General features: G+C 49.4%; 1 protein-coding gene and 1 long non-coding RNA gene across 2 annotated transcripts in view; one reads left to right on the top strand and one right to left on the bottom strand.

The window, feature by feature from the left end:
- LOC132678460 (uncharacterized) lies at nt 1–3084 on the top strand. The gene is made up of 2 exons (XR_009609609.3): nt 1–385; nt 591–3084. It is a non-coding gene; the product is annotated as an uncharacterized LOC132678460 (long non-coding RNA).
- EXOSC7 (exosome component 7) overlaps nt 749–14100 on the bottom strand; it is a 36693-nt gene continuing 23341 nt past the window's right edge. Inside the window, exons 5-8 of the mRNA XM_060630797.3 lie at nt 11085–11155; nt 5679–5802; nt 4438–4593; nt 749–993 (exon numbers count right to left, since the gene is read on the bottom strand). Coding sequence (XP_060486780.2) covers nt 889–993; nt 4438–4593; nt 5679–5802; nt 11085–11155 — 456 coding nt within the window. The 3' untranslated portion in view covers nt 749–888. The remainder of the gene's footprint in view (nt 994–4437; nt 4594–5678; nt 5803–11084; nt 11156–14100) is intronic.

The raw sequence follows: 14100 nt of genomic DNA, 5'->3' as shown, positions 1-14100 counted from the left end.
ATTGCTCAACCTGTGAGCAGACTTAATTCTAACACACTGCGCTGTGAGTCGAATACAGGCTATGAGGAGCCTTCTGGGGCCATCAAGAATGGCCTTCCCTCTGTCCCCAGAGTGTGAAGACAGGCTGAGTAATCACATGACAACATCTCTGAAGCAGCCTTCTTCATGCTGATAAAGCAAGGAAATCTTATGAAACACCAGGGAGTGGTTACAAAATGCAGAGCAATTTCAAAACGAGTGATAAGAAAGCTGTGGCTAAGGGGCAAAGTGGCCACTAAGCACCCCGACCCTAGGGAGCTCGGCGTGAATTTCTTGGGAGGGCAGGAAGCAAGAACTGGGCTTCCCCGGGACTGAGGAAGGTTCACCAGCCCGGCAGAAGCCACGGGTATGTATCTGGGGCATAAGCCTCCCTTCTCTCCCTCAGAAGCACCACATCCACAAGAATGAACCGTGTATGTGTTTTTCTTGTTTTGAAAGCCCTACAGGGGAAATATTTTTCACAAAATACATTATCATAAGCATTTCCTTTAAACCACTTTTCTGGCAGGCCCTTATTCTCGTGTTTGTGTTGTTGTTTTGAACTCCTGCAGCAGGAGATAAAGGAGTCTCCCTGGAGAGGCACGACCAGAGAATTCCCCCTTGGACAGCAACCCTGGGCTCAGCTGCCATTGGCTAGACGAGGGCCAGACTTTCCGGGCGGTCACCGAACGGCACCTTGGCTTACAGCTGAAGAACTCTAGCCATACCAAACCGGACTAGAAAACAGACTTTAATTTTACACATACGAATGTCAGCTCAGGTTTACAGCAGGTAAGAAAAATATATACAAACTGTGGCTTAAAAAAAGAAAAGGAAGAAACACGCAGCCCGTGTTTGCGCTGACGTGAGTCATCCCAGGAATCCGACTTTCTGTCTCTTGGGCCCCAGGCTTTCCTCCTTGTGTAGAATGCTCTGCAGGGAGGCGTGCAGCACCTTGCCCACTCGCTTGCCAGTCTGCAGGGCAGAAGAGAGCACACACCCACTTGTGAGGCACACACACCCAGACCAGGAGAGCTTCCCTCGCTGCCTGCCAGCCGTCCAAACTATACCTCCAAACTATACCGGCTCCATCTGCCTTAAGGGACTTTTATTTAATTAAACAAGTCAATACAAAAACAACCCCCAAACAACAACAACAGAACAGTTACCTTCTGGAAAAATCTCATACTAAAAACAAAAACAAAGGAGAATACCTACCCCCAGGCCCAGGCGGCCAGCAGGAAGCAGCCAAGGCTGCCTCAGCCATCAGCTCCCGCTTAGCACTCCCGCTGCCATTACAACAAGCAGCAAAACCGTCAAGCAGACCTGGTTTTGGTTACTGCCGAGTCCTGCTGCCCGGTGGGGCGAAGGCAGAGGGAGGCCACAGGGAACCGAGAGTGTGTCTAATGAAGGAACAGATGGCTCTGGGGACACGTTTGAACAAGCAGTTTCTCATTCACCTGCCACCAGATCTCTAAGCGGGACTGTTCAGAGGGGACCCAGCTGATACCTGGGTAGGGTCTCCGGTATCGCTGCCATGCAGAGAGGCTAAAAGAATGGGATGTCAGGAGCAAGACGCATCAAGAGGTCAGACAACCCGCAGACTTCCTAATTAGCCCCCACACAGGAGACACGAGGAGGGGCCCTCAAAAAGAACTCACTAACATACAAAAATCTTTCTTTATGAAACTGTTTTCTGTGTCTGAGCTCATGAATAATTTTTTTTAATGTTCATTTTTGAGGGGGAGACAGACAGAGAGAGAGAGAGAGAGAGAGTGAGCAGGGGAGGCGCAGAGAGAGGGGGACAGAGGATCTAAAGTAGGCTCTGCACTGATAGCACAGAGCCCGACGCGCGGCTTGATCTCATGAACCAGGAGATCATGACCTGAGCTGAAGTCAGACTCTTAACCGACTGAGCCACCCAGGCGCCCTGCTCATGTGTATTTCAAGACTATGATGAACCAACCACAGGTCTCCATGTCGTCAAGTCTTCCACATTCCCATAGAAGTTTTCATTCAGTTGTGCTGCCGGTTCCACTCTCAGCAACGTCAGGGAGAAAGATACCCAGGCCAAGACCCTCGCCTCAACTCTCCCAGTTACGAGGAACTTCTCCCCTGGCCCCTAACTGGAACACAGGATGAGACTCCAAGTATTGCCGGAAATTCATATGAAAAGATCTCATTCCAAAAGTGGGAAGTGTTCACTTGCATGAGATGCAAAGTCAGGGCTAAGGACCAAAGTGACCAGAAAGGTTTTTTACCATAACATGAGAGAAGGAGAGCATGTCAGAGTCGATCAGAGAGGGTTACTGATTACTCATATGAATGAAGGTGGGGGACGGGGTAAGAGGGGACGGGACAGACAGGACACTAGGACTTGGGAGGTCTGAATGTGAACGGCAGAGGCCAACCCCCCACCGATGTTTTAAGCTTCACAACAGGCATTTCTGGATTGCTGCTTCCCTGGGTGAGGCCAGAGCAGTCAGACAGGACCACGGGGCTATGGTTCCCCCTGAGCTGGGTCTACAGACCTCATCTGCCGAGCCCTGGAGGAGGATGTAGCTCGGCTCACCAGACAGAGCTCTGGCTCTCCTACCAGCCACGGCAGCCACAGCCTACCTGGTTTGTAGGGTTAAAAATAGCTCAGTGTGGCTGCAGGGGTGCCAGGGCAGCCCTAGAAGCGCACAGTCTGGGTGTGAATCCTACTGCCGGCATGATGAGCTGGGAAACCCACAGGCAACTTACCTATCTGCTACATGTCTCAATGTCCACGTCTGCAAAACCAAGGATAACAACAATGGTTGCCCCACAGGAAGGCTAAGGACTAAATGACATAATAGGTTGGGTGCCTGGGTGGCTCAGTCGGGAGGAGGCATCTTGACTTTGGCTCAGGTCATGAGCTCGTGGTTTGTGAGCTGGAGCCCCACATTGGGCTTGCTGCTCTCAGCCTGTCAGCACAGAGCCTGCTTCGGGTCCTCTGTCCCCCTCTCTGCTCCTCCCCCACCTGCGCTTTCCCAAAAGTAAATTAAAAATAAGTAAATAGATAAATGACATAATATGTTTAAAGCACTAAACACAGAGCACCTGACACAAAGTGAGTGCCCGATAAATTGTCGTGATTCCTTACTGCTTTTCTTGTTTTACGTACTGGGATTCCTGTAAAATTCTCCTGGAAGAGGTGGGGGAGAAGAGCTCCTTCCAAGACAAGGTTTCAGAGCCACTTGTCTAGAGAGGCAGAACTTATAAAGTATTTGAAGGGTTTTTGTTTAAAAAAAAAAAACTAACCAATTGACCAACCGGGCCACGAAGAATCCCCCTGCCGTGCACGGCAAGAGACACCTGAGCTCCGGGCAGACCCAAGCCGCGACATTGCCGCACCCCCACGCCCTTAGGGGCCGTCATACGGCCTCACAACACGTCCAGCGGCAGGCATCCCGACCGCTGTTACGCTCTCCCTGAGATGAGCTGCCTCCCAGCCCGGGTAGTCTGTCTTCACGCCTGAGTTCTCGACACCGTGCACACCGCTCATTTTTGCTTTCAAATAAGGCAACAGAAAGAGAAAATGGACTTTAAATGCTTAGAGCCTTCAGTGCAAAGTCAGCGTTTCCAGGCGTGAAGGAAGAGTGTGAGTGGCAACCTTGCCTGCTAGTCAGCCATGACCTCTGGACGTTGAGTTGTGATGCAGTACCCAGAGCAAAAAACCTGGGTCTGGCCAACTCTGTTCCCAGCAAGTCAGTCAGTCAGTCAGTCGGTCAGTGTCAGAGTCCTCAAAGATTTCTGGAAAGTCAAGGTGGACGTGGGGGAAGGGGAATCTGGGAAGACACAGGTGGTCCCTGCCACGGGGGCCTTTCAGGCCTGTAAGGGAGACACACGCACCACCCCAATGGTTGGTGCTGCCTGACAGCCTGAGACCCGTGGGGAGTGACCCACCCCGAGGCAGTTGGAAGGATTTCCTGTCTCCTTTTGAACACTTCTAGAGCCATGAAGACATGGGGAGACGGCATCCTTCAGCCCCCCGGCTCTACCTTTTCTCATTCCCTTCAAAGGACAGGAAGCAGTCAGGCGGGACCCCAGTTCCCTCATCAGATCGCAAAAGCCTGGGGTTTTAGTTACAAGCGATTCCACGTTATCAGTCCAACGCACTCATCCGTTTCATCTAGAACCATGGAAATGTGAGATCAGAGAGGGAGAGGACAAGGAACGATCACTGACAGGTTCCTTACCTCCCAGTCCGGAGCCCCCCACGGCCACCACCCTTTGCCATGTCAGTAGAAACCGGCTCACACCAGCTGTTCTCCCAGCTCTAAGTCTGGGGTCAAGGGCGCAAAGGCAGAATTCCCCTGGTGTGACCAAGGGAGTAAGAAGCGGCAGCAAACCCTCCCAGACAGTGCCTGCACCTGCTTCAGGGCCAAGCCTCACCTCCATCATCTCGAAGATGCTCTCTGGGTCCAGGCTGCCCTTCCCCACTTTCCTCATGCATGTCACGACTCCCTTGCTGGTCACGGACACCAGCAAGCTGGCCAAGGAGCAGGCCTCCTCCTGGAGAGTAGCATCCACTACGTGCCGGTAGCCAATCTGCAAGGTCAGAGTGCACACGCGGGTAACACACATCCCAGATGCCCACCCTGGACAGCCTCGTGGAGGGAGTATCTCCACCAGCAAAGAACCTGCACTGCCCGTTCCAGATCTTATTTTAGATTCTGCTCATGTGGAAAATGCCTGAAACAATGTTCAGCAATTCTATCACGGGCCACTCTGCCAGCAGAACAACAAAAGCATAAAAAGGAAACGTGGGGTGGGAGTGGGGTTAGAGCCGTAATTCAGAGACTATCCAAGTGAGGCCACCAAACGTCTCCAACAGAGGGGCCCAGGGAGAAACTGACATGTGAGGCCACACAGATGCTTCGCTGAAGACAAAGATGAATCAAGGGGGTGCAAGCTAAGTCACATGCTCAAAAATGAGTCAAGTGCAGATGGCTTTGGCCAGTCCCGACATTTCACCAAAGCCCCAGGTTCGTGAAGTGACTTCAGTGGCATTAAACCTGACCCATACAGTCCTGTTTTTCCATGAATCCTGTGCGGAATCAGGGACAATCTCAGCCAACGCAGGCCCGTCTGCACGGCCTTGGGCAGCGCCAGGTACACAGCAGCATCAGCCAGAGCTTGGGCTCCACGGGCCTCGGTGCTAACGTAAAAGCCACACTTGACACAACAGATGCCCAGATCCTGCTCCCACCCCTCACTTCACAGATATGGACACTACAGAGCACAGAGGGGGCAGTGTTCGCCCTTCAACCTCCCTGCTATTATTCTTCCAGCCTCGACCCCATAGAATTGAGGGAATTAAGGGAAATGTGCACACAGGGTGTTTCAGTGAAATGCCTGGTATGGAGGAGCTTAAAAAACTCTGGCTACTATTACTATGAACCCCCTCGTGTCCCCCTGCGACTCCGTCATGTCTTCCAATTAAAACAAATAAAATAAAAGGAAAAGCTGCTCATATAGTGGCTTCTAAAATAAGCAAATTACTGGATTTGGATTAAAGCTATTTCTATATGATTTGTGCAGCTGTAGCTTCTCAATCTATTAAGTAACCTTAATGGGTTGGGGTTGAAGCAGACTCACAAGGAAGTCCAAAGCCGTCAGATACAACCACATACCTTGCACAGGGTGACAATGCAGGGGACATGCTCCACGCTTAGCCGGATGCAGTCATAAGGGTCATCCGAGAGCTCAATATCCTTGGACCCCTCTTCATCCTCTAGAACCCGAACTCTTGGGATCCTGGAAACAGAAGCCCAATCAAAATCCCCGCTTCCCGTGAGGAAGAAAGAGAACTTCTTTTTCTTGAGATTGACGACAGGGGTCAGAATTCCTGCGCCTCACAAGATGAAGTCACACTCTGCTTGTACTTTATCATCCTCATCCCTGCCATCCCTCTCAAGAGTGCACAGGCAACGCCAGAGAGCAGTGGAGGAAGGAGGTCTTTTTAAAAATAACACTTGGTCGGGGCGCCTGGGTGGCGCAGTCGGTTAAGCGTCCGACTTCAGCCAGGTCACGATCTCGCGGTCCGTGAGTTCGAGCCCCGAGTCAGGCTCTGGGCTGATGGCTCAGAGCCTGGAGCCTGTTTCCGATTCTGTGTCTCCCTCTCTCTCTGCCCCTCCCCCGTTCATGCTCTGTCTCTCTCTGTCCCAAAACTAAAAAAAAAAAAAAAAAAAGTTGATAAAAAAAAATAACACTTGGTCAATCGGGTATGCACACGGGGGGGGGGGGGGGGGGGAAGGAATCTTGATCCCCGCCTCATACCATATATAAAAATCCATACCAAATGGACTGTAGAGATAAAGGAGAAAGACAAAACAATAAAGCTTTTAGAAGAAAAACTAAAAACCTAAAACTAATCTTCAGCATCTTGGCATAGACAAAGATTTCTTAAACAGGACACAAAAAGGGCTTACCATAAAGGGAGAAAAAAAAAAACACCAAAACCCAATAGATGCAATTGTGTTGAGAACTGTGAACATCTGAAGAATCATAAAACCTAGCACACAGATTTCTATATTGTGCTGTTTGTGAACAAGGCAAAGAATCTTAACCTAAGAGTGAATCCCTTCATGCTTAAATTACACAGGGTGTGAGGGACTTGTTAGGGAATGTGATGAGTTATTATGTGATCAGTTATATGAGATTCTTCTTGGTCTTTACCTTGTTACTTTCATGCAGAAATTCATTTGTTACTCAGAAACTCTTCTTTGACACTGGAGGCCTTTGTATCCAAGATATTCTGAATATGTAAAATTATGTGTACCAATGGAATACACTACAATAAAATAATACCATATATCTGGATAATCCTCTAGAGTTTATTGGAATCCTTCCACATTTATTATTTCATTGAAAACAAAAAAGCAATGAAATAGGTAAGAGTTGGACATTTTAATTGCCTGTTACTCAGTTATGTTCTTCAAAGACAGAAAAAGACAAATGAAACCATGGTCAATGTTGTCCTCCCCTCCCCATCCTCAGAGTCTAACACACTAACTGCCACAAGGAGGGACTCATTTATTGCCTAAGATTTAATTACTTGTTCAAGGTCACAGGCACTAACAATTGTTGCAGCAAAGACTAAACGCAGGCCTTCGGGCCCCAACAGCAGTGTTTGCTCTGCACCACTGCTAACGTAACAGCATCTGCCTATATAAAGGCAGAGAAACTAGAAAACCAGAGAAGAATAATGGACACGTGTCTGTATTTTCTCTGAAACTGACCAACCTGTCCACTTTTAACATGTTGGCAGGTAAACAGATGACGAAGATAAAGCCTGGGTCACTAAGAACTTAGGCAGGTGCTGAGGAGTCCCTGCCCATAACTACCGTCAATGTGTCCATCTGCTCTGTATTTAGAAACACATTTGTCCAAATTAACATATTTAGACCCATGGAAGTGAAGACCATGTTCTGAAAGGTATTAGGAAGTGCTACTAAGGCTGATGAGAAAGCCTGGGGGCTAAGAGAACATCAATAGCTAACATTTCATTATTCTGGAAAGAGCTACTTACACTAGTAGAGACGTTCCCAAAGGGGGGAATGTCTCCAGTGCTGTCTAAAGGGATAAACCCGACCTCTTTGATTTCATTGGCCAGGGCCTCTGTACACAGGCTGCATTTATTGCTAATTTTTAATCTCGACTAAACGGATATTAGAAATGAAATGATCTTCCCACATCAGGCTGATGTTCTACTTTCAGAAAGGCATGCATAATCAGCACTAAGCAGAATGAGACATTTTCTCAATGGCTCTCTGTACAATGTTTCAAAATTAATTATTATGTGGATCCTGAGAAACTTAACTGAAGTCCATGGGGGAGGGGAAGGAAAAAAAAAAAAAAAGAGGTTAGAGAGGGAGCGAGCCAAAGCATAAGAGACTCTTAAAAACTGACAACAAACTGAGGGTTGATATGGGGGGTGGGAGGGAGGGGAGGGTGGGGGATGGGTATTGAGGAGGGCACCTTTTGGGATGAGCACTGGGTGTTGCATGGAAGCCAATTTGACAATAAATTTCATATTAAAAAAAATTAAAATATATATATATATGAACTCCTGTTTGTCAAAAGACAACATTTAGAAGTTAAAAAGAGAATCCAGAATGGAGAAAAATATTTGCAAACGTGTGTGTGCGTGCATGTGTACATATAAGCAGACATGTTACGTAAAGAATTCCTACCAAACGTAAAAGACAACCCAACAGAAAAATAGGCAAAAAGACTGGAATGGGGACTTCATAAAAGAGGCCACTAAAGTAGTTGATAAACATACAAGAAGATATTCAACTTAAATATTCATCAAGGAAATGCAAATTAAAACAATATGATACCAAGAGACACTCACTAGAATGACGGATATTAAAAAGACAAAAAAAAAAAGAAAAAAAAAGCCCACAAGTTGGCAAAGATATGAAGCAACCCAGGACGCTTATACAACACTGGTGGGAGTATCATCCAGTAAAAGCACTTTAGAAAACTGTTTTGCAGTGTATCTACTAAAACCAAACACAGCCATGCCTTATGATCCAAAACTTTCACCCATACCCAACAGAAATGGGTAAATACGTGCAAGAAAAATACAAAAATGTTCGTGTTTGGAATAGCCAAAAAAACTGGAAACTGCCCAGATGCTCATCAACAGCAGAATGGATAAATCAACTATGGCACAGTCACACAATGGAACAGCAGGCCGTGCAGAGCAAACTATGATTCCGGGCCACAATACGAGTGTCTCAAAACATAATGCTCAGTGAATGAAGCAGACACACAAAAACACCACACGGTATGATTTCATTTATATCAAGGACAAAACCATTCTATTGTTACAGGACAACGGTTCTCCTCAGTGGGTGTAGTGACTGCACGGGGGTGGAGGGTGAGAGGGCTTCTGGGGGCCTGAACACGTTGTTTCTTAAGCCGGGTGCTGGAAAATACATTTAACCCACAGAGTCCATTCATCTCTGTCTGGGGTGGGGGAGCCAGGGAGGAAGAGGCGGTCCATTCAGCTACCGTGATAGAAACAGCGTTGGTGCCTTTCCCTGCTCCTCTAATAAAAGCCGTCGATGATTCCAGCCCTGTTGGCTGTCCCTACACAAGGCAACATCCAGAGCAGATAAGCCGCGGCCAGGGAACGTCCACAGGAGCCAAGGAGTCCTGCTAGGGTCTGCCCTGGCTCACAGTCTCCGTGTCAAGGGCACCCAGAGTGGAAGTACTAAGTAATATCCTATTTGAGCAAGTCAGGTAATCCATTTGAATTTGGGTCAGTTATGTTAACACACACACACACACACACACACACACACACACACACACACTCTTTCCTGACACTTTGGCCACAACGTAGTTCAGCAGAAGGGCTACAGAAGAGCCTCTGTCCTTCTAAAGGACATGAACTGGATGTATGGTCTTTCCACGTACCAGGGGACCTGATGTCTCACATGGTCCACATCCTTTGCTACCTGCAGGGCTATTCTTGTTCTGGGGACAAGACTCCTGGCTACACCCAGGACAGGTGTCCTCCCCAACTTGAGCAGCTGGGTCTTACCATCCTGGGGCACAGCTTGCCCAACACTTCCCCCCACAGCCAGACAGCCTCGAGCCTTGTCTGGTTCTACTCTCTCTTTTTGCCCTGGTGCCTGTGGAAAACCAGCTGGCAGATGGGGAGTGCTTTCCAAAGCTCCAGGTCCAACAGATGGCCACTTCCTTTCTTCTCCGATAGAGCCCGAGCACAGGCTGCCACAAATGGCACTGGTACTCGGGCCCCACGGTGGCCACAAAGGCGTGGCCCGCCTGACTGGTCTCAGCCAGGAGTCTAGTGGCACAGCTTGGGGTGGGGGTGGGGGGCTCCACAGCTTTCGTTCTCAGCAGGTACTCCATCCTGCAATGTCTCACCTGAATTTACTTAACTTTGTTTTTGTTTTCTTCTGAATTACCCAGGTAGTCTAAATCCACCATAGAAAACCTCTAAAATACAGATGAACGTTAAGTCGCCTATGATGGGAGCCCTAGAAAAGAATCACAATGACCATCCTGGGACATATCCAGACATATTAAATATATGAGTTACCAAAAGTAAAAATCAACGAAACAAACAAGATGAGAGGTCTGTGTTTAATGACTGGGTTTCTGGATTAACAAACTTCTAAAGAGGCTGCTGTGCAGGATTTCGATCCCCTATGTTGGGACACTCCGGTTGTTCCCAACTTGTCACCATTACAAAGAGGCTGTGATGAACATTCTAGAATAATACCCTTGCCTACTTATCCAATTAACCCCTTAGACGATAACCCTAGAAGTCTCTAACCCTCATTTTCTAAACCCCACGGTCCTCCACTCCCTCAATGTAAGCTCTCTCGTGGCATGAACGTCACCACCCATGTATTTATTTTTGAATGCTGCAAACCGTCCTCAAAGAAGCTGGCACGTAGAAAGGGAGAAGGCTACAGGATCAAACGGTTAGAGGGAATGCCAACTCCAAGAAGGCTGAGTGCCTCGTCCCTTGCTGCACATCTGGCCGGGGAGCCTAACCACAGTGGCGTAACCACTTCCTGCTCTTAAAGCCAAATGCAGGCTGCCGCCCTGCGTTTAGAACATTCTTGTGTCCGATCGGGGAATATGTGAGCACCCACTCTGTGTCAGGCATTGCCAGTAGTGGTGGGGATGTAGCAGACTGCACAACAGGTGAAACCCACGCCCCCGAAGTTCTGTGCCCAGTAACAGTATTTGGACAGTCGACCTCTGGGTGGTTTTCACTCCATTTGCTTCTCTGTGGTTTTCTAACATTTTTCTACATGGGACATGGTTACTTATGAAAATAATAACATAAAAAAAAAATACAGAAATATATGCATGTATTTAGTTTTATCTTGTGAAATCCGGAGCTTACCATTAAAGGCCACCATTTTTCATGCTAAACCCCTTGTCACCTTCCCCTGGAAACTTTGGTAGAAGTGTCCTGAGTCTTCATCACAAGTGTCGGCTGGGGTTCTCCGCAGGCCCACGGGGCTGTTTCCAGGAAGACTCACCTTGTATTGAAGAGAGCAGCCTTTACAGCAATGGAGATGGTGTCGAACAAATTCCCGCCACATTCCAGCAGCTAAGGGAGGCAGGGAGTGAGGTGGGAAGAAAAAGCAAGGGTCATTTCTTACTCTAAGTATTATCCTAAGTAAAGGACACTGGTTCCTAAGAAATACTGACCGAGCATTTACAAAATAAAGAAAAGAACAGGCGGTTGCTCTCCTGGCTGACACTCCAGGCGTCACCCTAACTGCAAGAAGCACCTGGAGGCCGTGCTGGCCTGGGCCCCACGGCTGAGGTCGCTGCTGGCATCAGCTGTGGGGCCACCACTCAGGCCCTGGCTTGCAGTGGATCTCCTCTAACTGGCCCCCCAGCCAGTTGGGTCTGCACTCAAGGAGGAAATGATCACCTGCATTTTGTCCCAAATGGCTCCTGATTGCGGAGCCTGGTGGCTACTTAACCAAAGGCAGGCGGGTCCCAAGCCCGGGGCCTTCCGAACCCGACTCAGAATCTGGCGCGTTTCCTTCACACGCTGCATTCGTGCCCAGGGCAAATCTCTAACTTCCCTTTAAGCTCGAACCTCAAGTGCAGACAGCACCCTTCCCACGACACTGCATAATTACTGCTTATTAAAATATGACCTCCCCTGACTCCCCACTCCACCCCGCCAGCCCGTACTACTGCCTGGCTTTGTCACAGCAGCCTGCTCGCCTAGCACGCGACTAGCCCTTCTCTACGCTGGTTCAGACACACTGCCGCACAGCGAAGAGCTCCATCTGGACTCCTGAGTCAGACTGTCTGCTAGGATCCCCATGCTCACCGGGCAGCCGGGAGCTACCTCAGCGCTCCGCGCCTCATGAAGGGCAAAAATCACAACTATGTCACAGAGTTGTCACCAAGGCGGAAGGAGCCGGGGCGCCTGGGTGGCTCAGTCGGTTAAGCAGCCGACTCTTGATTTCTGCTCAGATCATGATCTCACGGTTCATGGGATCGAGTCCTGCGTGGGGCTCCGTGCTGGCCGTGTGGAGCCTGCTTGGGATTCTCTCTTTCTCTCTCTGCCCCTCCCCAGCTCACGCTCTCTCTCAAAGTGGATGAACAAACTTAAAAAAAAAAAAAAAAATTTTTTTTTTTTTTAAAGAAAAAAGAAAAATGCGGGGTGAGACCCTGGCATGTGTACTTTAGTCTTGAGGTGGCCCTGAGGATCAGCCTGGGCTGAAGGCCACCATTTCACACGCCACTCTTCCACAGCATCTACTTTACGCAGAGAAAGTGCTCCAGCAGCCACGGAGCCCCCCAGTCGGAAAGGACCCTGGAGAGCCCATCACCCACCCTTACTTGGCAAGTGGGGACACAGAAGCCCTCTCACTCGTGCACAGTGGCCTGATACAGACTCTGATTTTCAACTTTCTGGCTTATCGGCAAGAGATGAAATCAAGAGGGCAGAACGCTAAACCCTATCTGCCGAGGGCCCCCCAAAGGGCAGTTACCAATCAGCCCGCCCTCCTCCATGGATACAAGGGATGAGCCCACTCCAGGCCTCAGGTCCGCCTGCCCAGGCTCCTCAGGCTGTGCCACACGATGGGGTAAGCCAGATGGGGCGCTGCGAGGCTGACACTCTTCTCCGCAGCTTGCTGGCCACATACCTTCCGGGATTCAGTTTCCCCGTCAGGAAAGCAAAGCCACGCTTCTCTACTGGGTGACCGTGAGGATTAAATGAGATCGCATCCTTACCATTCCTGGCACATAACAGGGGCTTGAAGGCCCTACCTTCCTCTCTCGGAAGCCAAGCGGCTGCGGCCCAGCAAGAACCTTTCTGCCAAACACAGTGGTACAGCCAGGAGGCAGGGGAGAGTGGGCGCGATATGAAGACCCAAAGCGGCCCGACCCGGTGTCTGAACAGGCCCAGGCAAGCTAGGAGAGAACGGGAGGTGCGGGACGTCTAGCGTTACAGAGAGCCTGGGCCGTGGTCCCGGCTCCAGGGCGAAAATCCCTCCTATAACAGAGGTGGGGAAGCAGAAGTGGAGAAGAAGAGGATACACCTGGTCACAAACACACCTTCCCCTGTCAGGTGCACAGGTTCCAGAACTCTTCTTTTAGGGGAAGAGCACAACTTATGCTGTTGGCCTTCTGGGAATGAGGGGTTTCTTTTTGATGTCTTTTCTTTTTTTAATGTTTATTTATTCACTGTTTAGAGAGAGAGAGAGAGAGAGAGAGAGCGAGCGCATGGGAGGGGCAGAGAGAGAGGGAGACAGAATCAGAAGCAGGCTCCAGGCTCCGAGCTGTCAGCACAGAGCCCGACCCGGGGCTTGAACTCATAAACAGTGAGATCGTGACCTGAGCTGAAATCAGACACTTAACTGATTGAGCCAGAGGGGTTTCTTTTCACAAGGCAAACCTCCAAAACCGTAATACTGCTAGGACGCCCAAGTATAAAACGTGTCTCCCCACAAGACACCTGCTCCTCCTGGACTTCCCCTCAACCATCCTCTCAGACCCCCGGGCTCAGCACCTCCCGGCACCACACATAGCCAGCTGCCAGGTGCTGCGGTCGCTCCCCCGCTCCCCCTGCCTTGCCCATGCCCAGTGCCACGGACCACGTGCCAGCCTCTCATCCCCACTCCCGGGGCTCATCACAAGACAGCCTTGTGACGGTCTCCCCACCAAAGGTCGCCTGTACACTGTCAATGTGACAGAGTCCTGACAGTTCTCCCACTCGGAGTCACAACCAGGCCACTGAAGGAGTGCGAAGCGGAAAGAAGAGGGAAGCGTCCAGGAAGTTACATTTCTAGTCTCATAAAATACCCCAATGGAGGTAAAAAGAATAATACTGGAAATAGGTGGTTGGTCTGACTGTAACAGGTTTCAAGTAAAGGCACCTACACTAAAAGCATAAAAACATGGAAAGTTGCCCAGCGAATATTTGGTTGAAAGATGGGCTCTGCCTGAGGACTATCCGGACCGGTTGGTAAAAATACATCGAGATTCACTCACTTTTGCAATTCCAGTGACAAGACTGGATTCCCA

Source organism: Panthera onca, chromosome A2, assembly GCF_046562875.1.
Source record: "Panthera onca isolate mPanOnc1 chromosome A2, mPanOnc1 haplotype 2, whole genome shotgun sequence".
Classification (NCBI taxonomy): domain Eukaryota; kingdom Metazoa; phylum Chordata; class Mammalia; order Carnivora; family Felidae; genus Panthera; species Panthera onca.
The sequence above is the reverse complement of the archived record's forward strand: the minus strand, read 5'-3'. Positions and strand labels throughout refer to the sequence as shown.